The following is a 27,947-nucleotide window of genomic DNA, read 5'->3' as shown; positions in this document are numbered from 1 at the left end:
CTGAAGGCTTGAAGTGTCTTTTTCTGTTTCCATACACAGCTGCTGGCCACTTAAGAATTTGCCTTGTCAGTTTCTAAAGCAAAATTCTTATGTGTCCTCCCACACCCCAACACCATAAACCAACAGTAACAGTTCTCGTCACCTTTGCTGAGAGATAAATATCACATTGGAATGCATCTCCATTTACAACACAGATTCAATGTTATAGAAAATTGTGATATGGGTGGTTTTCTAGGAACATAACCCCTCCATAGAGCAGGGTGACATGCCTTTCCTGTAAGGGCAACTCAAGGAAAACCATGGGCAATTAACCCTAATCTTAAAACGCTCATAAAGTAAATAGGTCCTTGAAAATTTTTAGAATTTCCATGATGTGGGCTATTTATTTACATTTTTCTTTTTAAACCAAAATTCATAAAGTTACAGCATAACCAATAAACCCAGACAATACTAACTTTTTTCTTTGGATTTTGGTTTTGTGACTGCCTTCACTCCAGTAATTGCAGCTAATTCTGATTCCAGATCTCCATTGTTACTATCTCCTTCAGTAATCATGTCTTCACATGAAAAGTCCACAAACAGGCCAAGCTGTATTTAAAAACAGAACAGTAAAGAATCAGTTTCATCAGGCTCCTAAAAAGATGACTATTAAACTAAAAGTTAACACAGGGAATTTTTTTGAATGTATGCAAACAGTACAAATTCATGGCTCTTCTCACCACATTGTCATATTCTTTGTACAAAACTGCATACCTTCATCCAGTTAATGACAAACATAATCAAAATCATGACTGTTTAACATTGCAATTGACAAGTATTAAATATTTCCACAAGCTGATTCATGCTACAATCCATTCTTGAAATTCAAAGAATATTCAAAAATTACCCTAGCTTCATAAATAATCTTCGAATGTTATTTTTCAAATTGGCTACAGAACAACTGCACGATGAAAAGGCCATACAAATTTATATAACTTATAATGAGGTGACTCATCTATTCAACAAACAGGAAACTGTTATAATTATTAATTTCTATTCTATTTTTAGTTTGTGGTTCAATCTTGTTTCTCTGCTGTTGATTTTGTATACCTGACTTAAGGAATTATAAAGCAAGTTTAAAGTTAGTTAACCAGTCTAAAATTTGTTGCAAACACATACTTCATTCATTACCACGTCTGCATGAAGGATCTTATAAAGAGGGTCTTCAAAAGCTGCTCTTCTGCAGAAGCAGTTATTTTAAAGAAATAAAAGACAAGTGGTCAGGCACAGACAACAGATATGTGCTAAACAGGCAAATGAGATGAGCTTAGATGGGCATCCTGTTTGGCATGGACTAGATGGGCTGAAGGACCTTTTTCTACATTGTATGATTCTATTTTGCTGAGAGATAACTTTATTTTGCTTTTCAAATTGCCTCTCAGAAAAAGAAATTGGTTTATATCTGTGAATGAACTAGACCCCAAAACAGGATGTGCCTGGAGAGCAACAAGATCTACATGTAATATTTCATAGCTGGATTTCATTTAAATGAACAAGTTGGATTGAGGATGGGACACAAGAGTCTTTATATCATCAAAATATGTCCTAACTCCAAAAGATAAAGTACTACCTAAATATCAATCACCAAGGAGACACCAAATGTACCTAATTTTTGGTTATAATATTGTTATCTATATTAACTGGAAATATTATCTGCACCCCTTTGCTACGCTGCTTACCAGACAGCAGACTGAACTGAGAAAAAATTGGTAAAGTGCCTTGTAAATGTATTCAGTTGCCAACTCATTGTTCACATAAGACCATAAGATAAAGGAGCAGAAGTCGGCCATTCGGCCCATTGAGTCTGCTCTGCCATTTTATCATGAGCTGATCCATTCTCCCATTTAGTCCCACTTCCCCACCTTCTCACCATAACCTTTGATGCCCTGGCTGCTCAGATACTTATCAATCTCTGCCTTAAATACACCCAATGACTTGGCCTCCACTGCTGCCCATGGAAACAAGTTCCATAGATTCACCACCCCCAGCTAAAAAACAAATTAGTATTACAATCAGGAACTTTGATCAATTTAACTGAGAATTTTTATTTGTGAATCACATGCTTCTTTTTTCACAGTAGAGACAAAAAAAAGGGAAAAACTGTAAAGCATGAAAAACTAAGAATTCACAAACTGAAATGTCAGCAGTTCAGAAGAATTCATCCCCCTTTGCTGAGTACTTAGTTGAACCACTTCTCGCAGATTTTACAGCAGTCTTTTTGGATAAATCTCAGTTGGCTTTACACAACGTGATGGAGCAAGATTTACAAAATTGCTCAAGCTGTGCCAGGTTTGTTGGAGAGCAGTGGTGGACAGCAATCCTGAGCTGTTCATTGGGTTGAGTCAGGATGTGAAGCCACTCAAGGACATTAACTTCCTTCATCTGAAGCCACCCCATGGTTGCTCTGGGTCACTGTCTTGCAGGAAGATGAACTTCCTCCCCAGTTTAACCTTTCTGGCAGAGCTTGCAGGTTTTTATCCAAGATCTCTCTGTGTTTCATCTTCATCTTCCCATCAATATGACCAGATTTCCAGTCCCTGCTGCTGAAAAAATATCCCTTAGCATGATATCGTGTCCAGTGCTCCCAATGCAGCCTCCTCTACACTGGTGATATCCGTTGTAAATTGGGAGACTGGTTCGTCAAGCACCTCCACTCCATCTGTCAAAAGCAGGACTTGCACAGTGGCCAAACATTTTAATTCTGAGTCCCATTCCCATTCTGACATGTAGGCCCATGGCCTCCTCTTGTGCCATGACGAGGCCACCTTTATTCTGTCTGGGTAGCCTCCAACCTGGTGGCATGAGTATCAATTTTTTTTCTTCTGGTAAAAAACTGTTTCCCATCCCTCCTCTCTTCTTGTATTCCCCACTCTGGCCCCTTACTGCTTCTCACCTGCCTAACACCACCCTCTGGGTCCCCTCCTCCTTCCATTTCTCCTATGGTCCACTCTCCTTTCCTATCAGATTCCTTCCTCTCCCCCCACCTTTTATTCTGCCGTCTTCCACCTTCCTTTCCTGTTCCAATGAAGGGTCTCGGCCCAAAACATCGACTGCTCATTCATTTCCATAGATGCTGCCTGATCTGTGGAGTTCCTCCGGCATTTTGTGAGGGATCCTATAGCATGATGCTACCTCCACTATAAGAACATAAGAAATGGAGTAAGGCCATAAAAAGGAGTAGGCCATCTGGCCCATCGAGCCTGCTCCACCATCCAATAAGATCATGGCTGATCTGTCCATGGACTCATCTTCACCTACCTGCCTTTCCTCCCATAACCCTTAATTCCCCTACTACGCAAAAATCTATCCAACCATGTCTTAAATATATTTACTGAGGTAGCCACTGCTTCATTGGGCAGAGAATTCCACAGATTCACCACTCTCTGGGGAAAGCAGTACCTCCTCATCTCCGTTCTAAATCTACTCCTCCGAATCTTGAGGCTATGTCCCTTAGTTCTAGTCTCACCTATCAGTGGAAACAACGCTCCTGCCTCTATCTTATCTATCCCTTTCCTAATTTTATATGTTTCTGTAAGATCTCTTTTCTTCTTCTGAATTCCAGCGAGTACAGTCTCAAGCAACTCAATCTCTCCTCATTGTCTAACCCCCTCATCTCTGGAATCAACCTGGTGAACCTCCTTTGCACCACCTCCAAAGCTACTATGTCCTTCCTCAGATCAGAACTGCACACAGTACTCTAGGTGCGGCCTTACCAGCACCCTGTACAGTTGCAGCGTAATCTCCCTGCTCTTAAATTCAATCCCTCTAGCAATGAAAGCCAACCTTCCATTTGCCTTCTTGATAGCCTGCTGCACCTGCAAACCAACCTTTTGCGATTCATGCACAAGCACTCCCAAGTCCTTCTGCACAACAACCATTTAGATAATAACCTGATCTTCTATTCTCCCTTCCAACGTGGATGACTTTGCATTTACCAACATTGTGCTCCATCTGCCAGACCCTTGCTCACTCACTTAACCTATCTATGTCTCTCTGCAGACTCTCTGTATCCTCCGCACAATTTGCTTTTCCACTCAATTTAGTGTCATCAGCAAACTTAGATACACTACACTCGGTCCCAGACCGTTAATGTATATTGTGAACGGTTGTGGGCCCAGCACCAAACCCTGCGGCACACCGCTCACCACTGACTGCCAACCAGAGTAACACCCATGTATCCCAACTCTCTACTTTCTATTGGTTAACCAATCCTCTATCCATGCTAATACATCACCCCAACTCTATGCATCCTTATCTTTTGGATAAGTCTTTTATGTGGCACCTTATTGAACGCCTTCTGGAAATTCAAGTAAATAACATTCATCTGTTCCCCTCTATTGACTGTGCTCGTTATATCCTCAAAGAACTCCAGTAAGTTTATCAAACACAACCTGCCTTTGATGAATACATTCTGCGTCTGCACAATGATCCATTTCTTTTCAGATGCCTAGCCATTTCTTGATAGCTTCAAGCATTTTCCCAACTACAGATGTTAAACTAACTAGTAGGGTGGTGTTATCTGATTGATGCACAATATTAGACTTATGCCACATGTACTGCTTAGTGTTGAGGCCAATAAGTTCCACTTTAGTTTTCTTCGTGATGCTGTGCAAAGTCTTTACAGGCAAGGATATGTTTTTATTTAACTAAGAGATCTTTTTCTTTGCCGTGCTTCTGTAAATATCCTTTCCGTGCAAGGCCTTAGAGGTTGCAGAGCCATGAACCTCATCTCCAGCTCACTCAGAGTGACAGCTGGCATCACAGTAACACTCCTTCAAGTGCCATTCTTCCCCAGCGACCTAGGTAGTGTGACCGTAGTTTCATATTTTTTCCACTGTTTCATGATGGCCTGCACTGAGTTCTGAGATATTTTCAGTGCCTTCCCCAGTGTGTGCTTCTCTATATCATTTCCCTGACGTGCCATGAATGTTCTTTTATCCTCATTTTGGTTTGGTCTATTGAAAATCTACCACACTGTTGGATCTCACAGAGAGAAAGGGAGTATTTACTCAGATAATGCTCCAATTGTCTACGTCAACAAATTGGGTGAGTTGGTAAAGTATTATATTGCACCTGAGGAAAGTTAGCAGAATAATTACAAAGGGGATGAATACTTTTTTAGACTCGCGATTTTGGTTTTTACTTTTTAGTAAATTGTTGACAGGTTTTGGAACTTTTCTTTTGATTGCACAAGATGCACAATGCTTTGTAGATTAACTCAAAAAATCTTACTTCAATATATTTTAAACTTAGAAAATGAGTCAGTAAAATGTGAAAATAGTTGTGGGGGCTGAATACTTTTCCAAGGCACTGTAAATACCTTATTGATGCTACATTCAAATTAAGTTCATTGGGACATGAACTGTTAACATGATGCAATCCCCTTAGTGAAATGAACTTGGGTAGTATCAATACGATTCCAAACAAGCACAATCATGCTGACAATATATAAATAAAGAATAAAAATATTGTTGTGGAAAATGGTCCTGGTGTAAAGAAATACAAACTTCTAGGGTTGCGTTTGAGAAAGAATATCAAGGCAGCTGCAGTCTGAATCCATCTGTATTATTAGTGATCTGGGAACACTGATACTGGAGAACCACCTTTCATCGACTTGTTGAGCACATTCATCCTGCCGATAGATAGAGAATTGCAGAATGCCGAGGCTGACAAACACAGAGTCTATCAGATACTAGGGAGTAGTACTACCTCACCAAGAACAATCCTCTCAGGTAATCGATGACAGCAAATTAAATGGTGCCCTGTCAAACACACATATCACTCAAATAAAATATGGTGTATTCATGGATGGATTTGCTAAAGCCTGCATTTTTTTTCCTTTTCTAGTCTTTTTATTAATTTTCAAAATTATAAACATAATAATATTAATAAACAGAGAATGGGATTACATTATTGATAGCTAACATTTGCAAATATAAAATTGTTGATAGTACAAGTATGTTAAATCTCCCCAACTCTAAATATGATTGAACATGGTAGAGGATAAATGGGACAAAAACAAAAAAAAACCCAAACAAGAAAAAAAAACACACTAAATTATGATAAAGTTTGAGGGAATGATAAAGTTTAGGGGAATGAGGGATTCTCAGATTCCTGTAAACAATGGATTAAGTACTGACTATGTCTGTGACCGCAGTGTGTTTGAATAATGTCTCACAGCTGCCTTCTTTGGAGCAAGATAAGGATTAAAGTTCGCCCAGATCCACATAAGATGTCTCTGGGCTTTTCACACCTTTTGATTTTGACAAAAAGCAGTACCTGATAGAAATTAGACAGAACATTCCTTTCTTAATTAAAGCATAAATTTGACGGATGTTCTTATCTTTGTAATAAAGTTGTGGCTCCAGCAAACTAGGTAGGACATTCCTTTCTTTAACGAAGGTGGCTGGAGTGTCTAACAAATTGATTGTACTTTTGCATCAATAGTACATTGACTTGGCCGGAACAGTTATCAAACTGATTGTTCTCTGTATCAATAGTCATTGACTTGGCTGGAATGGTTAACAAACTGATTGTTCTTTTGTATCGGTGGCCTTATAACTTCTGACAATTCTGACATCGGGCAGTGAACTCGTAGAACTGCCAGGGAGACGAGAAAGTTTCTCTCCCTGATGTCGGGTCCAAGTTCACTTGCCGGCTGAGCTCGAAAAAATAAACGGGTGAAAAGATAAGTAACGATCTTTTTGTGCTGTCGTTATTTGATTCAGCAGAGTTACGTTTACAATTAAGCTAAGCAAAACTAGACTAAACTAAACAAAACTGAAACAAAGTCGGGCTAACATATTACATCGGATACAATCATTAATGTCGTTAACTCCACTCCTCTATCCTTATATTTTTAGTTTAAAAAAAGGATTTGAGAAATGTCAAACTACATCATATGAAAATGTTGAATAAATGGTCTTCAGGTTTCTTCAAATTTAACCAAAGGATCAGAGGTGCCACTTCTAATTTTCTCTAAATTTAAGCAAGATATAGTTTGAGAAAACCATTGAAATGTAGTAGGAGGATTAATCTCTTTCCAATTCAATAAGATAGATCTTCTAGCCATTAATGTAAGGAATGTAATCATCCGGCAGGCTGAAGGGGATAAGTAACTATCTTTCATCATTGGTAACCCAAAAATTGCAGTAATGGGGTGAAGTTGTAAATCAATACACAAAACTGTAGAAATAATATCAAAGATATCTTTCCAATATGTATCCAAATAAGGGCAAGACCAGAACATATGAGTCAAGGAAGCAACTTCAGAATGACATCTATCACAAATAGGGCTGATATGAGAATAAAAATGAGCTAATTTATCTTTAGACATATGATCCCTATGTACCAGCTTAAATTGTGTCAATGTATGTTTAGCACTTAATGAGGACAGGTTAACTAATTGAAATTTTTTTTCCCATTTCTCAGTAGGCAAATGAAGTTGAAGTTCCCTCTCCCATTCAGTCTTAATTTTATCAGATATACCAGAATTTATTTTCATAATCAAATCATAAATGATTGCTATTAAACCCTTCTGATAAGGATTTAAACCTAATTTTTTTCTGTGATATCAAATGGATATGAAGTTGGAAACGTAGGTAGCTTAGTATTTAAAAAGTTTCTAATTTGTAAATATCTGAAAAAATGAGATCTAGGCAAATATTTATTAGATAACTGTTCAAAAGGCATAAAACAGCCATCCAAAAATAAATCACAAAAGCTTAATATACCTTTCATTTTCCATACCAACAAAGCTTGATCTATAACAGGTGGTTGAAAGAAAAAGTTAAATAGGGCTTGATAAAATAAATCCGTTCAAACCAAAAAATTTACCATATTCGTAGTGTATGTTTGATTATTGGATTAACTATTTGTTTATTTAATTTAGAAAGTCCCTAAAATGGAAGTCAGAGAAAACCCTTGTACGGATTCACATTCCAGATTTATCCATTGTGGACTTAAAGTTATATCCAAATCTTGTGTCCAAAATATTAAATATCAAATATTAATTGCCCAATAGTAAAGTCTAAAATTTGGCAATGCTAAACCACCATCCTTTTTAGACTTCTGTAAATATTTTTCACTTAATCTAGGATTTTTATTTTACCATATATATGAAGAAATTTTAGAACCTAAAGTATCAAAAAAGAATTTAGAAATGAAAATTGGTGATGCTTGAAACAAGTATAAAAATTTAGGTAGGACAATCATCTTAATAGCATTAATTCGACCAAGCATTGATAGAAACAATGGGGACCATTTAATAAACAATTGTTCAACCTGATCAATTAAAGAAATTATGCTTAAATAAATCCTTATGTTTCTTAGTATTTTTAACACCCAGATAAGTAATCAATAACCATTCTGAATGGTGAACATCTATAAATTGGAACCTGCATATTTAAAGAAAAGAGTTCACTCTTATTAAGGTTCAATTTATAGCCAGCCTGCATTTTTTTTCTAATTGGGTTAATAACATTTCCAACCATAAAAAGCATCAATTTTATCTTCTTACAGTAGGGTTAATCTGCAAGATTTTTTTATGCTTCATTGGGTATGGAGTAACAATTATATTGTTCTCTCCTTTGCACTTGTGTACAGGAAGTGACATAAAATCATAAGACAAGAAGACATTGGAGCAGAATTAGGCCACCCGCCCATCGAGTCTGTTCCACCAATCATAGCTGATCCTTTTTAACCCTCCTCCTCAAACCCAGCTCCCCGTAACCCTTGATGCCATGTTCAATCAAGAACCTTTCAATCTCTGCCTTAAATATTCCCAACGACCTGGCCTCCACAGCTGCATGTGGCAACAAATTCCACAAATTCACCACCCTTTGGCTAAAGAAATTTCTCTGCACCTCTGTTTTGAAAGGGTGTCCCTCTATCCTGAGGCTGTGCCCTCTTGTCCTAGACTCTCCCTCCAGGGGAAACATCTTTTCCACATCTACTCTGTCTATGCCTTACAACATTCGAAAGGTTTCAGTGAGATCCTCCCATCCTTCTGAATTCCAGCGAGTACAGACCCAGAGCCATTAAATGTTCCTCATATGATAACCCTTTCATTCCTTGTGAACCTCCTCTGGACCCTCTCCAATGCCAGCACAGCTTTTCTAAGATGAGGGGCCCAAAACTGTTCACAATAGACAATAGGTGTAGGAGTAGGCCATTCAGCCCTTCGAGCCAGCACCACCATTCACTGTGATCTTGGCTGATCATCCACAATCGGTACCCCGTTTCTGCCTTTCCCCATATCCCTTGACTCCACTATCTTTAAGAGCTCCATCTAACTTTTTCTTGAAAGCATCCAGAGAATTGGCCTCCACTGCCTTCTGAGGCAGAGCATTCCACAGATCCACAACCCTCTGGGTGAAAACGTTTTTCCTCAACTCCGTTCTAAATGGCCTACCCCTTATTCTTAATCTGTGGCCTCTGGTTCTGGACTCCCCCAACATCGGGAACATGTTTCCTGCCTCCAGCATGTCCAATCCCTTCATAATCTTATATGTTTCAATCAGATCCCCTCCCATCCTTCTAAATTCCAGTGTATACAAGACCAGTCGCTCCAATCTTTCAACATGTGACAGTCCCACCATCCCGGGAATTAACCTTGTGAACCTACGCTGCACTCCCTCAATAGCAAGAATGTCCTTCCTCAAGTTTGGAGACCAAAAATGCACACAATACTCCAGGTGTGGTCTCACCAGGGCCTGTACAACTGCAGAAAGACCTCTTTGCTCCTATACTCAACTCCCCTTGTTATGAAGGCCAACATGCCATTAGCTTTCTTCACTGCCTACTGTACCTGCATGCTTACTTTCAGTGACTGATGAACAAGGACACCCAGATCTCATTGTACTTCCCTTTTTCCTAACTTGACACCATTCAAATAGTAATCTCCCTTCCTGTTCTTGCCACCAAAGTGGCTAACCCCACATTTATGCACATTAAACTGCATCTGCCATGCATCTCCCCACTCACCCAACCCGTCCAAGTCACCCTGCATTCTCATAACATCCTCCTCACATTTCACACTGTCACCCAGCTTTGTGTCATCTGCAAATTTGCTAACGTTACTTTTAATCTAGATACTCAAGGTGAGGCCTCACCAGTGCCTTATAAATCCTCAGCATCACATCCCTGCTCTTGTATTCTAGACATCTTGAAGTTAATGCTAACATGGCATTTGCCTTCTTCACCACTGACTCTACCTGCAAGTTAACCTTTAGGGTGTTCTGCACAAGAACTCCCACGTCCCTCTGCACCTCGGGATTCCTGGATTTTCTCCCTGTTTAGAATATAGTCCGCATATTTATTTCTACTACCAAAGTGAATGACCATGCATTTTCCAACATTGTATTTCATTTGCCACTTTCTTGCCCATTCTCCTAATCAGACTATGTCATTCTGTATCCTACCTATTTCCTCAAAACTACCTGCCCCCCACCAATCTTCATATCATCTGCAAACTTGGCAACAAAGCCACCAATTCCATCATCTAAATCATTTATATACAGCATAAAAAGAAGTGGTCCCAACACCGACCCCTGCGGAATGCCACTAAGTCACTGGCAGCCAACCAGAAAAGGATCTTTTTATTCACACTTGCTGCCTCCTACCAACCAGCCAATGCTCTAACCATGTTAGTAACTTCCCTGTAATACCATGGGCTCTTAACTTGGTAAGCAGCCTCATGTGTGGCACCTTGTCAAAGGCCTTCTGAAAGTCCAAATATACAATGTTCACTGCATCCCCTTTATCTATCCTCCTTGTAATCTCCTCAGAGAATTCCAGCAGGTTCATCAGGCAGGATTTTCCCTGAAGGAAACCATGCTGACTTTGTACTATCTTGTCCTGTGTCACCAAGTACTCCATCACCTCATCCTTAACATCTGACTCTAACATCTTCCTAACCACTGAGATCAGGCTAACTGGTCTATAATTTCCTTTCTGCTGCCTCCTTCCTTTCTTAAAGAGTGGAGTAACATTTGGAATTTTCCCATTCTCTGGCAGTCCAATGATTTTTGAAAGATCATTTATAATGTCACCACAATCTCTAATGCTACCTCTTTAAGAACCTCAGGGTGCAGTTCATCTGGTCCGGGTGACTTATGTAACTTCAGGTCTTTTAGTTTTCTCAGCACCTTCTCTCTTGTAACAGTAACTGCACCCACGTCAAATAGCTTTGACTTCCCATGTCAGCCATGGTTGTACATTTTACCATTTCAGTATTTCTTCATTTTTGGAATACATATGTCCTGCATCTTCCTCATTTTTCCCAGAATGCAAGCCATTGCTGCTCTGTTGACATCCCTGCCAGCAGCTCCTTCTTATTTACTTTGGCCACCAACTCCTGTCTCGTACCACTGTAATTTCCCTTACTACACTGAAACACTGCTACATCAGACTTTACTTTCTCCCCATCAAATTTCAAGTTGAACTCAATCTTATTGTGATCACAGGCTCCCAAGGGCTCTTTTACCTTGAGCTAGCTGATCCCCTAGTTGGCTCAATGTCAAACTGCTCTAAAAAGCCATCTTGTAGGCATTCAACAAACTCACTCTCTTGAGATCCATTTCCAACCTGATTTTCCCAATTGAGCTGCATGTTGAAATCTCCAAGGACCGTCCCCTTTTGACACGCCTTTTCTATTTCCTGTTGTAATCTGTGGCCCACTTCCCAACCACTACTGGGAGGCCTGTATACAACTGCCATCAATGTCCTTTACCCTTGCAGTTTCTTAACTCAACCCACAAGGATTCAACATCTTCGGATCCTAAGTCACATCTTTCTACTGATTTGATGCCATTCTTTACCAGTAGAGCCTCACCACCCCCTCTGCCTACCTTCCTATCCCTCCGATATAACGTGTTACCTTGGACATTCAGCTCCCAACTACAACCAATCTTCAGCGACGATTCAGTGATGGCCACAACATCATACCTGGCAAATCCGTAATAGTGAAACAAGATCATCCACCTTATTTCTTATACTACGCACATTTAGATACAACACCTTGAGTACCGCATTTGCTATCCTCTCTGATTCTGCATTCCTGATGTTTTGATACTCAGCATGTTGGCTGCAACTAAGTCCCAGCAGCTGCCTGCCCTTCCCGACAGTCTGACTGCACGTGATCTTTACTCTTTTTTTTTAACCATCCTTCCTATCCTGAGTCCCTTCACTCCGGTCCTCACCCCTCTGCCAAATTAATTTAAACCCTCCCCAACGGTTCTAACAAACCTGCCCGCAAGAATATTAGGCATGAAGCAATCTCGAGTCTTCAAACAGCGGCGCCGCTTATCTAATTGTGACATCATAAATATCTACTGGAGAGATCTTTAAAAGTTAGTTGAAAAATTAGTAGAACTTGTTCGAGGTTATTGCAAAACGTCACGAGTTTCTAACACCACGTGCTTCACAAACAAACTGCACTGCAGTGAACCCACCCACTTAAGAGTGGGACTGGGAGTCTGTGGTAGACATGTCACCATGATCTACCCCTCCCGGTCTCGGGACGCGGTTTGAAACGCAGAGTCATCAGTCTCTCCGTGCTAACAAGTACTTACCTGTTTAGCTGCAGCTGCGCCCTGGCCTTTGGTCGCTTGTTTCTTTCTGGGTTTTGCAGTAAACATGGTATATCCAATAGGCGGCCGACACAGCCGTCAAGGTGTTACTTTCAGGTGTAAATTAATTCACTTCCTGAACCGAACACTGCAGGTGGGTCAGTCAGGAGCCAGCGCGAAGTTCAGGCCACCTTCACCCGAGCTCGGTCTGTCGCGTTCACGCAGACTCACAGCGGCCGCGGCTGCCGCTTTCCGGCCCACTCACTCCCAGTGCTCGATCGCTCGCAGAGTTCGCGGCGTGGCTCCGAGTCCGACCGCTCAGCCTCGGCAGCTCCGCAAGTCCCTTGCATTTATTTTCGTTGACAGATCAAGGGGAAACTGTGACTGTGACTATAATAATTCTCCCATGATTTAAAATATCCTCCACCGTCACAAAGCGTTTTAGAACCAGAGCTGTGAATACAGACATTTGTTTTGGAAACAAGTGCACATGTCGATTTCTCGCGGTAAATTCGGAGGCAGCAATGAACATTGTAATACGGCTAGGAAAAGAGTTCCCTGTTTTAGATAAACTTCCGTTCTTTTTCGGAGAAGTGCGTCTGTTTAGTATCCCAGAAAACTTGAGGCCAACAGAGAACGCTAATACCAGCAGCAACGTTAGGTCAAAAGTGAAGAATTGTGTAAGCCACATTTTGCCAATCTTAAAATCTTGCTTTGCTGTTATTTCTCCCTCTAAACAGCAGAATAAAAGAAAAATGCGTAGAAAAAACATAATGCAGTTGTAGCTATGCTGAAAAGAAAACGGAAATCGAGCTTTCAAATAAAATCTCGAACAACTGCGGTTTAAAGGGACAGATGACGTCCATTGAACAGTTGGCTGCATAAAGAAAGAGATGTTTGACACAAGGTGCATTAGCTCCCCGGCTATGCAGAAAGCCATTCGTACGTTACCAATTACATGGTGAGGTGGATAGCGAGGGAGATTGTCAGAAATTGCATTATTGTATAGATTAGATGGAAATTTAGCGGATGGAATTTAATCCCCACAAACGCCAGGTATTGCATTCTGGGAACTCTAATGGTGGTGCGAAGACTTCTCCGGTGAAAAGCAAGGTGCTGAGGAATGTGGGTAAAGAGGAATCGTGTAGTTCGAGTTCACAGGGAAGTAGAGAAGACATAAACAACAGGAATTCTGCAGATGCTGGAAATTCAAGCAACACACATTAAAGTTGCTGGTGAACGCAGCAGGCCAGGCAGCATCTCTAGGAAGAGGTGCTGCCTGGCCTGCTGCGTTCACCAGCAACTTTAATGTGTGTTGCTAGAGAAGACATAAGGCGTGTTTTCCTTCAAACCCCAGGGCATTGATTATAAAAGTTAGTGTTGAGTTGCAGCTTCCCAAAACATTAGTTTAATATGTGCAGTACAATTACTGTATCATAGGAAAGCTGGACAAAGTCGAGCAGGTTCACCAGGATGTTACCTGAATTAGAGCCCTAATGAGGAGATCATTGGCGAGGCTACATTTGTTTACCTTGGAGTAAAGGAGGCTAAGAGACAATTTAATAGAGGTATATAAAGTTATAGAGACAAAGAAAACCTACAGCACAATACCGGCCCTGCAGCCCACAAAGCTGTGCCCAACATGTCCTTACCTTGGAAATTACCTAGGGTTACCCATAGCCCTCTAATTTTCTAAGCGCCATTTGTCACCAACTGAGACAAATCGGATAGAACCATCAATTCAGCTTGGCGAAACAACCCTGGAAAACGTCCACCACTCTCCATATCTTGAAAGTCACCTCTCCTCCAATGTCGACCTTAATGATGAGATCCAACATCATCTTAAATGTGCTGGAACAGCTTTTGGATGTCTCCGAACAAGAGTCTTTCATGATCGTGACATCCAAACAAACACCAAAATGTTAGTGTATAAAGCAGTGGTAATCCCAATGCTCCTGTATGCTTCAGAAACCCAGACAACATACCGACGACATCTGAAGGCACTTGAAAAGTTCCATCAATACTGCCTTCGAAACATCTTAAATATCAGCTGGGAAGATAGAAGAACCAACGTCAGTGTGCTAAATGAAACAAAAACAACGAGCATTGAAGCCTATGTCATCAAGAACCAACTAAGATGGAGCAGTCATGTTGTTCGGATGGAAGATGAACGTCTCCCAAAACAGATCTTCTACTCCCAGCTTAAAGAAGGCAAACGTAAAAGAGGCAGACAACAGAAGAGATTCAAAGACGTCTTAAAAGCCAAAATCGACATCAACAATTGGGAAATTGTTGCCAATGCCAAGGACAGGAAACTCTGGCAAGCCATCATCCGAGAAGGAACAGCAACTTTCGAAGCCAACAGATGTGCAGAATTAGAAGAAAATGGAAAGAGAGGCAGCAACAACCAAAGCCCGATCTGCCATCAGGAACTACCTGTCCTGAATGCGGAAGAACTTTCAAAGCCAAGATTGGACTCATAAGCCACTTGAGAGCCCATAAATAGATCAACGGAACGAAGACCATCATCCTCGACCTCAAATGATAGCCACCACCACGACGATCCAGGAGTATCTTAGAAGACCCTTTCATATTCGTCTCCACCACCGTCACTGGCCATTCCATACACTTACCATTCTCTGCATAAAAAACTTAACCCCGACATCTCTTCTTGGAAGTACCTACTTTCAAGCACCTTAAAACTGTGCCCTCTCATGCTAGCCATTCCAGCCCTGGGAAAAAGCCTGTGACTATCCACACGATCAATGCCTCTCATCATCTTGCACACCTCTGTCTGGTCACTTCTCATCCTCTGTCACTCTAAGGAGAAAAGGCCGCGTTCACTCAACCTATTCTCATAAGGCATGCTCCCCAATTCAGGCAACATCCTTGTAAATCTCCTAGGGTCCTAGAGCTGCAGCATTACCTCTCGGCTCTTAAACTCAACCCGATGATTTTTGAAGGCCAATGCACCTTGAGCCTTAACCACAGAGTCAACCTGCACGGCAGCTTTGAGTGTCCTATGGACTCAACCCCAAATCCCCCTGATCCTCCACACTGCCAAGAGTCTCACCAATAATACTATATTCCACCAAAATGAAAAACCTCACTTATCTGGGTTGAACTCCATCTGCCGCTTCTCAATCCAATTTTGCATCCTATCAATGTCCCGCTGTAACCTCTGACAGCCCTCCACACTATCCACAACACCCCCAACCTTTGTGTCATCAGCAAATTTACTAACCCATCCCTCCACTTCCTCATCCAGGTCATTTATAAAAATCACAAAGAGAAGGGGTCCCAGAACAGATCCCTGAGGCACACCACTGGTCACCGACCTCCACGCAGAATATGACCCGTCTAGAACCACTCTTTGCCTTCTGTGGGCAAGCCAGTTCAGGATCCACAAAGCAATGTCCCCTTGGATCCCATGCCTCTTTACTTTCTCAATTAGCCTTGCATGGGGTACCTTATCAAATGCCTTGCTGAAATCCATATACATGACATCTACTGCTCTACCTTCATCAATGTGTTTAGTCACATCCTCAAAAAAATCAATCAGGCTTGTAAGGCACAACCCACCTTTGACAAAGCTATGCTGACTATTCCTAATCATACTTTGCCTCTCTAAATGTTCATAAATCCTGCCTCTCAGGATCTTCTCCATCAACTTACCAACCACTGAAGTAAGACTCACCGGCCTATAATTTCCTGGGCTACCTCTACTCCCTTTCTTTAATAAGGGAACAACATCTGCAACCCTCCAATCCTCCGCAACCTCTCCCATCCCCATTGATGATGCAAAGATTATTGCCAGAGGCTCAGCAATCTCCTTCCTCGCCTCCCACAGTAGCCTGGGGTACATCCCATCCGGTCCCAGTGACTTATCCAACTTGATGCTTTCCAAAAGCTCCAGCACATCCTTTTCCTTAATATCTACATGCGCAAGCTTTTCAGTTCACAATTGTCAATTTCCGTAGTGAATACTGAACCAAAGTATTATGAAGTATTATAGTGCATAGAGAGTAGGCAGGATCTTCTTCCCCATGGTAGTACATTGATGATACACTTTGGCTTTTACGGCTTTCAAATAGTTTCAAGGTCACAGTTGCTGATTATTTATTTATTCCAGATTATTTCATTAACAAAATTTATATTTTCCATTTTCTGTGGTGGCATTTGAACTTGTGTCTCGGCATCTTGATTCCTACAACAATTTAACCAATTTACAATTATACCCATGATGCACTGTAATGGTTATAACATGACCTAATGAAGGTAAAAATCTGCAATCAACATCCAGCCCAGATTAGTCCTGGGGCCATGAGCAGACACTCTGAGCAAAGGTCTGATCCAGGATGGCCCACTCCAAAGCTTTTTTTAAAATTATAATTTCAAATTATTTAAAAGTTCTTTATTTGTAAAAAAAAGCCTTCAAAACTTCAGTGATCCCATGTGTGCAAAAATATTTCTAAAATGTATTCTTCAAAGGCCAGCTCTGATATCAACTTCATAAATTCCAAGGAAATCAACATAGCGATCACTCCTGATTTAAGACTTCAGGATTTTGCGTAACTTTTACTTCCAGAATTTGCAGTACAAAGTGAAGAGTTCCTTCTGTGTTTTTGTTCTGTATTCCACTTCCCACTTTTTTTTGCTTACTTCAAAGTTATCTTGTATTTACATCAATGGAAAACTTAGTAGTGTGGACAGCTTATAATCATGTTGGATGAATGGAAATGTGTGATTGACGAGGGGATGATGTAAATACTAGAACCTATTCATTTACAGTTGACACCACCCTGTCTATTTGTACTATTCAGTGGCATTCCCTTATGAGACTGACGATTTTCCATTTGTTTTGTGTGCAACTTGTGAATCAGTTACACAAGTATACTTGCCATCAACTGAGATTTCATGGCAACTTAAGACAGATGCTTATGAACCCTTTTTTGGCTGAAAAGTAGGTTGGGTGGACATTATGGAATTTTTTTTCTTGGCAGCTTTAACTTTAAAAGTTTCATTTGGATTGTGTAGTTGATAAAACCCTCACTGCTTCCCGAGCCACTTGCTAGTTTGAAGAACTGACAATACAGCCTCTGTATGGATAAGATTCCGTCCTCCCAGTAATATATCATGTAGGATTAACCTAAATCTTCCAGTCAACAAATGACTCCAAACACCAATAATGTGGTAGCAGAACAGCTGAAAGAAAGCTTTCATTTTTGATTACTCAGTTTTGGCATAGCTAGGGGAAAAATTAAATAACCAACAAGACTATACTGTTTTCATGCAGTATTAACTCAAGAACAAGTCACAATTGCTTGGTTAAAGAATAATGCACATTATAAGTAAACACGATGAACTGAGTTACATTTTTGTCTGAAAGCTTTAATATTTGCAGCCTTATTTATTGAATAATCATAGTTGCTATTTCTTTATTATAAGAACTGCTCAAAATAAATTAAAAACTTTGAAAACCTAATTTTGTTAAAAAAATTAATATTAAGAGTTAAAATAGTAACATACATTTCAGCATTCTGAATTTTCCACATTGCATAATATTTACAAATTAGTCTTCTTTTAAAGCATACATTACATCATCATGACTAACATTCAATCGAACTCGCAAGTGAAGATCATTTTTACTGGATTCAACAAGAAGCAGCCGACAAGCTCCAAGTCTTGTACAAACCAGCATTGTTTCAGAAACTGTTGGCGGCTGCAGACCTTCTATTCTACACAGTCCAATGTGTTGCTGGTAAATCTGCAAAAAAAATGGTAAAGGGAACAGGTTATAAAATGTTTTGCATGTTCACTGTTGGCAATTTGTACAAACAGGATGTTTTATTGGGAGATGTTAGAAGGACGAAACAGTCAAATGAGGAATTAATTAGTTCTACCTGAGACCACCAAAATTCTTGATATGATTTCTACACAAAATAAGAAAAGCAGTTTGTAATTTCTGATAATTATAATAGAACTTCGAGTTCCTATCGCCGTTGCAATCATTATTAGCTTGGTTATACTTTCCCTCGCCACCAATTCCCCCTTTTGTCAGACGGGCCAGCAACCTCTCCAAGCATTAATTTAGAAACTTGAAGTCAAAGGGTTTTTTTTATTCACACAACCTCCAAGGAAGCCTTCGACAAAAGCAAAGTTCCATCTCAAGCTTGAAATATTAAAACAGAAATATTAAAAAAAACTCCAATTAACCTCCTCCCCCTTTTAGCCTATGGTACGACAATCTCCATTTAAATGAATAGCCTGAGAATCCATTGCCAGGTTTAACTTGGCATAGCATCAGAGTACAGATGCTTTTGTACAAATTCTGGGAAATCTTAGGAAGCTCTCTCTGCCATTGAACCATTTGGAAGCAGAGTGGGGAAATTGCTGGCAAGGCTCGCAGGCAAAAACAGGGCATCTTTGTTCACAAAGGAATCTCAAAGCCTAATGGCACATTTTTTTGAGACTGCCAACAGATAGTGGGGAATTCCTGAGATTTACTATCAAATCCAATTAATTACCAATTTTGCTCAAGATTTGATAACTAGTTTCTTACATGTCATAGTATACAGATTGCCAAGTGTTGCTGGGTTCACTCCCTCACATCAAAATGTAAATGAGTTTCCAAAAATTTCCAAGGAATTCTATAGAATTGCCAAGAATTAAGGTGGTCTACACAACGTTAAAAGATTGTGATATCTTTGCACATGTGCTCAGTTACTTTTGCTCCTTTCTGTTCATGCATTTTTAAATTAAACTTAAATATTTCTCAGCTACTATTGTGTGAGAATTTTAAGCAAAGTGTTGTATACAACCTGCTGAAATGTTGCTTCTTCCAGACCGAGCCTTTGGAATTCAGCGAGCACTGCCTTCATAAAAATTTGTTCCTGAACAGATGCATTCCTGCGATGTAGACACAGCATATTAAATAAAAGAAAATGTTTTTCTTTGAATTTAAACCTCAAATTAATATCTAATCCCTTAACTAAATAAGGTTAGAAAGTAAATCACTATTTGTCTTCTAACTTAAAGATTTGTAAATAATTATCTTGATCACTTAACTATAATAACAATCGCTTAATAACAATCTGCTGTGTTCATATTTTTGAATGAAGTCATCATGTTTGAAATATCAATATTTTTTCATATGGGGTTGAAAGGTTATTGAATACTAGTTATCTATTATTCCTTTATATTTTCGGGCTGAACTGCAATAAGAACTTGTATCTATATTGTCCCTTTATCATCTAAAAATGCTTCACAAGTGCCATTAGAAAAACTCTGGTACAACTCAGATATAGAAATATTTGATTAAGTGACCAAAGGTTTGTTAAATATTGGAGACAGAGTGAGAAAAAAAAAGTTTTATTAATATAGCTCCTTTTGCATCCAGGTCAGAAGCTGCAAGAACAGTGAATATTTTTGAAATGTAATCAATTTCATATTGTAGAGATAGAAAGAAGGGTGAGGTTCTCCCCACAGCCCTTTCCTTCAAAAAGCATGAATAACACAATCTGATAGCTGAAATGGACTTAAAGCATTAGGATACGGGCCACCTTATAATGTCACTATTTAAAAAAACACAAGATTTTGTCTCCCTTACAGTAAACAAAGATAGAGACAAGGAATTTAGTTTCTTACCTTATAGCAGTTATATATGGAGAGGAAAACATTTCATCAAGGGCTTGTAATACATGAGGCATTCCTACAAGGCCGGATGCAGCTTTCTGACTCAGTGAGTATTCACATATCTCAGCAGCTCTTCTGCAAATGTCCAGAGCACGCCTTGCATCACCAGACAGAGCCGCTACCTGTAAGACCAAAAAAAAACTTTACCAGTGAAATGCTGAAAAATAAACCACCAACTCCTCTCATTACCGGTCACTCTTACTGTTTCACCATCATCTCCAGCAATTACTTTGCATTTGCTTTCTTTCATAATTTCCAGTTTTATTTAACCAGATGCCACTCACCTTTCTGGCTACCAGCTGAATTGCATCGTTCTCAAAAGCCTTTAATCGGTTGAGTCTGGAAGAAATGATTTGCTGCAACTGTTTGTAGGTGTATGGTTGGAAGGACATTCTGGTCAGCCCCTATATCAAAAAAAATGTCATTATCTCACTAAATCCACATATATTATGCAGTGCAGCAGTTAATTAAGTTTCATCTGTCACTGAAAAGAATGCAAACCATGGAAGAGGCTATTTTTGTTTGTTGATGAAGACTGAATTCAAAATGGCTTATAACATTACACTGAATACCAAGAAAACCTTTAATAGTTTGTTGTAAATAATGCTAACGTACTCACCAGCCTGCTTGCCACCCGGTTCATCATGATCCTCTCTGGAAGATCCATCGTATTAGCTATTGCCAAAACAACTAATTTTGCCTGTTTTCGTGTGGGCCAGTCAAACAGATTGTACATAACATTTTGCTTCCGGGTCCATAAAAGATCAAGCTAAAAGAAACACAAAGCTTGGGTATTGGTTACAGAGTGAGGTCAAAAAGCAAGCGGGCTATCTTTGATTTTCTTGCTAGATATTTATCAGCAACATTGTTATTGAATGTATTCCAAAATTGGATATTTTCTTTTATCTACATATCCCAAAACACAGAATGTTGTGGGTCCACCCCAGAGTGCCTGGAGACAGTGTGAATCTGGAGTATGTCAAGAACTTGCATTTACATAGTGTACTTAACATCTCATGGTACTTCAGTGGGAATGCCATAGGCAAGTTACAGATGCACCCTGTTCTTAACTGTGGTTAAATCATTCCTCAATTGTGTGAAAGCAAAGAGTCTAAGATATTGATTGAGCAGCAAATCAACAGTAATATATATGGATTATGTGTGGTGTAGCTTGGAAATTATGTTTTCCTGAATATCGCTGTGCTTTTTTTTTTGCTGATAGGACAGTAGTGTTGTGGTTATGTCACTGGGCTAGCAATGTAGAGCCTTGGACCATGCATCAGGAAACTGCAATGCCAGTCCCACCATATCAAGCGAGATAAGTAAACTTAGTTAAGTAAATAAATGGAATAAAAAGCAAACACAGTAAAATCGTCAAGAATGTCATTAAAACTCATTTGATTCACCAGGCTCCTGTAAGGATACGAGGACATCACCTTCACTCAAGCCACTCAGTTGTACTAGTATTAAAGTATGATAAGAAAAGAGAAAGGCCAGACAACTGGCATTCACTTGGGCAATGGACTAAGGTTACAAAAGGTCCATGCCATAAAATCCGCTTTACAAACATTTCAGGACATGTCTACACTGGGACATTTGTCCTATACGTTAGTTAAGCCTAGCAGAATTCTACTCTGAAGGTCATACATTACAGCAAACCTCCACCACAATTTTGGTTATCCTGTCCCACCAGAGGTGACAGAACAGTGATATACAGTCGGGAGTGAGTATTGCTGCAAGTCCCCACATGGACATCAGTAGACCCTTGATACAATCCCAAGTGAAGAACCTTCCTGCTGATTACTTCTCATCTCACATGATGAATCAGTCCTCCTTAACACTGAAAAGGATCTGCAAGAACATGGAGAATAGCAAGGGCTGCCATGCTGATTAGGGGGCTTCATCACAAAAACATGACTCAACAGCACCATCAGTGTTCAAGCCAGCTTCATTCTAAAGGACGTAGCAACATCCAGATTATCTACGTGAAGGTCATTTATATTTAACCACATCCTCAGAAAATACATCTATTTTTGTTAATATTGGTTAAGAGTCCTCACAATAATGAAACCATCTTCCTAATGAGGATACCCTCTATAATGTATGAAAATATGTCAAATTGGAAATATTCAGAATAGTCTAAGTGGCTTAAAACTGGAGATCCACAAAAGAGTGGATTCTCAGCACTAACCTCAAGTGTTGAACCCTGCATTAATGGTTATTGCAGAAGTGCATTCTGGAAGCAACACCAAGTCTACCAAAAAAAAAACGAGATGCCAAGCTGATGAAGATGCAAAATAAGGCCTTTAGGCTAAACACTGGAGGTGACATCATCAGACGGAGCTAAGCAATCCGGTGACCAACAAATCTGATCACAGCTTTGCAACGCTGCCACATCCAGCTGTAGTGCACAACTAGTTACCCTGCGGGAAGATACAGCTCCAGCAATGTCTGCAACAATAATGGCAGCGCAGGGTGCCAGCCATGAAATCGTCCTCAGCTCCTCCATACGTTTCCCCACCAAGCCTGCCACATGACCTTGGGAAACGGCTGTATATTGCAAAGGTGACAGGACAGGACAGGACAATACTGTGGTTGTACACAAATACACATGTCCCAGAGCCAGGTACATCTTTAGCCACCTACTGTAATAAAGCTAACTGGCACTGATGTGACAATATGCACCAATTCAGCCTGTCCTCAAAGTGCACAACAAAGTCTACCCGGCTAATCAATCACCAAAACGATGGAAGATATGTTCAGCAGTGCTTGGAGTGCCACTTACCAATAATCTACTCAGAACAAATTAACTCCAGATCTCTTTACAGGCTTATTACCTGATCAGATGGAGAAAAGGCAAGATAAATTTAACATCAAGGGAGCAGTTAGCATCATGTGGTGTCAGTGAAAGTAAAACTGAAATTATGGGAATGAAGCCTGAAAATCTCCACTGGATACAGCCGTACGTAGATGTGGCCGATAGAGTTAAATCATTTCACCCCCAGGGTAAGCCGAGGACTGTGTCACAAGCCCAATTAGTGACTTTCTATTCTTCAAGACCCCAAAATAGAGATGTCCACTGATGATCTGGAACTCCTCAGAAAATGAAGCAGGATGTGTCTACATGCAACAACAGCTGAACAACATAGGAGTGAACTTTAGACAGTAACAGTTGTACCAACAGTCCAACTACCTACCATTGACATTGAACTAATAACTTAACTTGGGTTCTGCCAAGGAAAATTACTGGCTCCACAGTTGTCTGAAGGGGCACATTATATTGTTTAAGCCAGTTAATGGCAACATCTTATCAAATGATCATTACTACACCTAATCCTTTTACTGAGGATTTTTCTTTGTTTTCAACTACTCCTTTGTGTTGCTTTGTTGTTTCGGCCTCTTAGGTTAAAACAGAAACAGCACTTGAGCAAGCCAGCTCTTACGGTGGTCTTCCTTTTGCCATAACCATGGTTGCTCCTCCTTCAGTTCACTGGGCTCTGTCTCATATGTTCCAATTCCAGCACTTCCACACTCACCCTCTCTCCTCTCCCTTCATCGATACCTTGAGTCCACCAGATCATCCTCCATAATTCCTTCTACCTTCAGTAAAACACCACCACCTTTGACCAACGACAAGAGCAGAATTAGGCTATTCAGCCCATTGAGTCTGCTCATTACACCCTTAACAATTAAGAACCTATCACACACAAGAGATTCTGCAGATGCTGGAAATCCAGTGCAACACACACAAACTGCTGGAGGAGCACAGCACGTCAGGTTGTATCTACGGAAATGAATAAATAATCAGCATTTCAGGCCAAGACTTCTCTTTAGGGCTGGGAAGAAAGGCGGAAGACGTCAGAATAAAAAGATGGGGGAGCGAGAACAGAAGGAGGATTAGCTAGAAAGTGATAGGTAAGGTAAGGGGCTGGAGAAGAAGGAATCTGATAGGAGTGGAGAGGACCCCATGGGAGAAGGGGAAGGAGGACAGGCACCGGGAAGGTGATAGGTAGGTGAGGAGAAGAGGTAAGAGGCCAGAGTGGGAAATAAAAACCTATCTACCTTTGCTCTGTGGTAATAAATTCCAGAATCACCACCCCTTGCTAAAGAACTTCCTCCTCATCTCTGTTCTAAAGAGATTCCCTTCTATCCTGAGGCTGTACTCTCTGGTTCTAGACATTCCCACTATAGGAAACATCCTCTCCATGTCCACTCCATCAAAAACTTTCAATATTTGATAGGTTTCAATGAGATAGCTGCTCATCCTTCTAAACTCCATGAGCACAGGCCCAGAGCTATCAAATGGTTCTCATATGTTAATCGTGTCATTCCTGGAATCATTCTCGTGAACCTCCTCTGGACCCTCTCCAATATCAAACACTGATCTTTGATAAGGAGCCCAAAACTGCTCACAATACTCCAAGTGCAGTCTGACCAATGCTTTATAAAGCCTCAGCATCACATCCCAGTTCTTATATCCTAGTCCTCTCAAAATCAATGCTAACATTGCATTTGCCTTGCTTACTACCATCTCAATCTGCAAGTTAATCTTTAGGGATCCTGCATGAGGATTCCCAAGTCTCTCTGTGCCTCTGATTTTTGCATTTTCTCCCCATTTAGAAAATAGTCTATGCTTTTGTTCCTTCTACCAAGTGCATGGTCATACATTTCCCTAAACTATAATCCATCTACTACTTCTTTGCCCATTCTCCTAAACTGTTCAGGTTTTGCTATAGATACCATGCTTACTCAACATTACCTGCCCCTCCACCTATCTTTATATCGTCTGCAAACTTGGCCTCAAAGCCATCAATTCCATCATCCAATTCAATGACCAATAATGTGAAAGGAAGCAGTCCCAACATCCTTTATTCCCAACACCTCCTGCAGCAGCCAATCTTCCATCCATGCTAGTATATTTTCTGTAATATCATGGGCAATAGTTTTGTTTCGCAGCCTCATGAGTGGCCCCTTTTTCAAAGGTCTTTTGAAAATCAAAACAAACGACATCCACAGACTTGCCTTTGTCCATCCTGCCTGTTATTTCCTCAAAGAATTCCATCAGATTTATCAGACAAGATTTCCCCTGAGGAAACCACGCTGACTTTGGCCTATTCAATTATGTGCCTCCAAGTACCCCGAAACCTCATCCTCAATAATGGACTCCAACATCTTCACAACCACTGAAGTCAGGCTAACTAGCCAATAATTTTCCTGTTTTTTTTGCCACTCTTTCTTCTGAAAGAGTGGAATGACATTTGCAATTTTCCAGTACCCCAGAACCATTTCAGAATCTAGTGATTCTTGAAAGATCACTACTAATGCCTCCACAATCTCTTTAGCCACCTCCTTCAGAACCGTTTATCACCTTCAACAAGACATCACCACCTGGCACATCATCCATTCTTTTCCCTCTTCAGCAAACAGAAAGAACCATTCGTGTTAGGATTCCTGTTCACCCTTCCAACACTGGCATCTTTGAATGCAACTGCAGAAGATCCTCACCTCGTCAACCAGTAATACCGTGGACTCCCTCTTCGGAGCTGGCGTACCAAATCGCTTCTCCAGTAACGTAGCCGCATGGTCTGCAGTGGCCTTCTGTCCTGTCAATAACTAGCAAGAGCGATAAAAATACAACTTTGCTGATACAAAGGTATAATAAATTACATTTACAAATGCTTAAATTGCTGAGAAATATCACTGGAAATTTTCACAGGAAAATTGTTCTGATGGTCTTGGTTAAAGGAAAATGCTGTCTTGGACAGCAAAAGAGCTTTCTTAATTGTAATACTGAATCTTTTACAAGCACATGGTTTTGGATTGATATTTCAACAGCACCACTAAAGCATTCCCTCAGTAATGCTTCTCAGTTTTTTTTCCCAATAGGGCATCTAACTGAGCCAAGTTGGCACACATCTTCATAACCTACTTTATATAAAATACAGTGGATTCTGGTAATGGGGCCATTGGTTAATTGAGGCAGCCATTTATTTAGGATAATTCTTAAAGAACAAAAACTAATCAAGGAAATAGCCGAGATACCCTTCGTTATTTGTACAATATGCTGCTTAATTGGGACAGGAGACTGTTGCTGAACAGCTTCTATCTAGCGTCACTCATGTGTGCTTGTGTTGCTCTTAGTCACTACACTGTGCATGGAGCAAACAGCCTTTAAATAGTGTTAGTTGTGAGTAATTGCGTTCAAAATGCAGTGATTTTTGTCACTGGTAGTTGGTGAGAAATAACCGGGAGTGAAAATGAAATAATCTAACTACTTCAGCAAGTTGGGAACCATGAGGAACTTAAAGGTATCAAAAATCTTGAACATCACAATGAAAATGAGGATTTGGAGGATGCAGTTGTTGAAAGCATTGTGTGAAGGCAGTCCGTTATCTGTACTGGATACCTGTGCTGATTTTACAGTTAATCAAAACCACACAGCAGCATACACCGGATGAGTTCCTCCATCGATAACTATTAGGAACTAATACACAGTCCTATAGTATTGTAGTAGTGTTCTAATTTGTTCTGTATTTGACTTAAATACACAGTGTGTTACTTAGTTAAAGGGTTTTTTCTGCCTTTTTAACTATCTCCTTGAAACTTCGGCTAATTGGGGCAGCTGCTTAATTGAGCCAAAATATATGGTCCCGGTGTGTCCCAACAAACTAGAATCCACTGTGTAGAAATAAAAGACATATACTTTAAGAGTCACACATGAAAGAAAATTTAGAATGACTAGTGTACACTTTGAATTCCGTGTGTTCAGTGCGCCATAGTAAACTGAAACGCCTGGTTACCATGGTCAAATCAGAAGACTAGTTTTAATCTCCACTACGGATGTTCTGTAATCTCAACTAATACTTTCATTTCATAGTGAGGAGATGTTTAATGTCAAAAGTGCCACCTGTCAGATGATCACATGGAACCCAGGACCCACGATGTTGGTGCTGACCTTGCTAAGTTAACCCACCCGCCTGCACATGATCCACATTCCTCCACTCCCTGCACGTTCATGTGCCTGTCTATCCGGCTCTTAATGCCACTATCGCACCTGTTCCACCCAGCAGTGCATCTAGGCACTACTGCTCTCTACGTAAAACACGTGCACTGTTAATTTCCTCGCTCACCTTAAAGCTATGTCCCCTAGTATTTAACATTTTTAGCATATCTAGGCTTATCTTGTTTAAATACTAATGCAGAAGATTTTTGGGAATTCCTGAAGGAGGAGGGAAGTGGGATGTAGGGATGGTGGGAGGGGATAAAAGGAGTTACTGTATTCTTTCCATTTTCACATTGGCTGTGACCAGTGAAGTGTCAAGTGCCAGGCATGGGGCTCCAGCTATTCACAAGGTATATCAATAGTCTGGAGAATTTGAGCACAACCTCAAGGCATCTCAGTCTAATTGTGTAGAACTTTGGTGAAACTATTTCTGGAATATTGTGTATGGCTCTGGTCTCCCTTTATGTATTTGAAGGATTTATTATTTTATGGAAGAAATGCAACAAAAAATTTCCCCAGATTGTTCCCAGTGGGACATGAGATTAAACAGACTAAGGTGTACCACAGAGTTTAGAAGTATGAGAGGAGATTTCTTTGAAATGTACAACATTGTTAGGAGGCTTGACAAGGTTCAAAGGAAT

At 40.3% G+C, this 27,947-nt stretch overlaps 2 protein-coding genes across 6 annotated transcripts in view; both read right to left on the bottom strand.

Moving 5' to 3' along the window:
* The window catches only part of cc2d1b (coiled-coil and C2 domain containing 1B), a 90,526-nt gene extending 77,392 nt beyond the window's left edge, over positions 1–13,134 (bottom strand). Inside the window, exons 1-2 of one of the 5 annotated variants that reach the window (XM_072273743.1) lie at positions 12,612–13,134; positions 456–588 (exon numbers count right to left, since the gene is read on the bottom strand). In XM_072273743.1, the coding sequence (XP_072129844.1) occupies positions 456–588; positions 12,612–12,677 (199 nt within the window). In that variant the 5' untranslated portion in view covers positions 12,678–13,134. Of the gene's footprint in view, positions 1–455; positions 589–11,917; positions 12,008–12,042; positions 12,141–12,611 lie in introns of those variants that run through there. The other 4 variants (XM_072273742.1, XM_072273746.1, XM_072273747.1 and 1 more) reach the window with 4 other exon arrangements.
* A 4,860-nt stretch (positions 13,135–17,994) lies between these two features.
* Positions 17,995–27,947, bottom strand: part of orc1 (origin recognition complex, subunit 1) — a 36,653-nt gene continuing 26,700 nt past the window's right edge. Inside the window, exons 11-16 of the mRNA XM_072274656.1 lie at positions 25,809–25,916; positions 20,923–21,072; positions 20,588–20,707; positions 20,256–20,425; positions 19,430–19,517; positions 17,995–18,375 (exon numbers count right to left, since the gene is read on the bottom strand). Coding sequence (XP_072130757.1) covers positions 18,181–18,375; positions 19,430–19,517; positions 20,256–20,425; positions 20,588–20,707; positions 20,923–21,072; positions 25,809–25,916 — 831 coding nt within the window. The 3' untranslated portion in view covers positions 17,995–18,180. The remainder of the gene's footprint in view (positions 18,376–19,429; positions 19,518–20,255; positions 20,426–20,587; positions 20,708–20,922; positions 21,073–25,808; positions 25,917–27,947) is intronic.

This window comes from Mobula birostris, chromosome 12 (genome assembly GCF_030028105.1).
Source record: "Mobula birostris isolate sMobBir1 chromosome 12, sMobBir1.hap1, whole genome shotgun sequence".
NCBI lineage: Eukaryota > Metazoa > Chordata > Chondrichthyes > Myliobatiformes > Myliobatidae > Mobula > Mobula birostris.
Note: the sequence above shows the minus strand (reverse complement) of the source record. Positions and strands in the feature narration are given on the sequence as shown.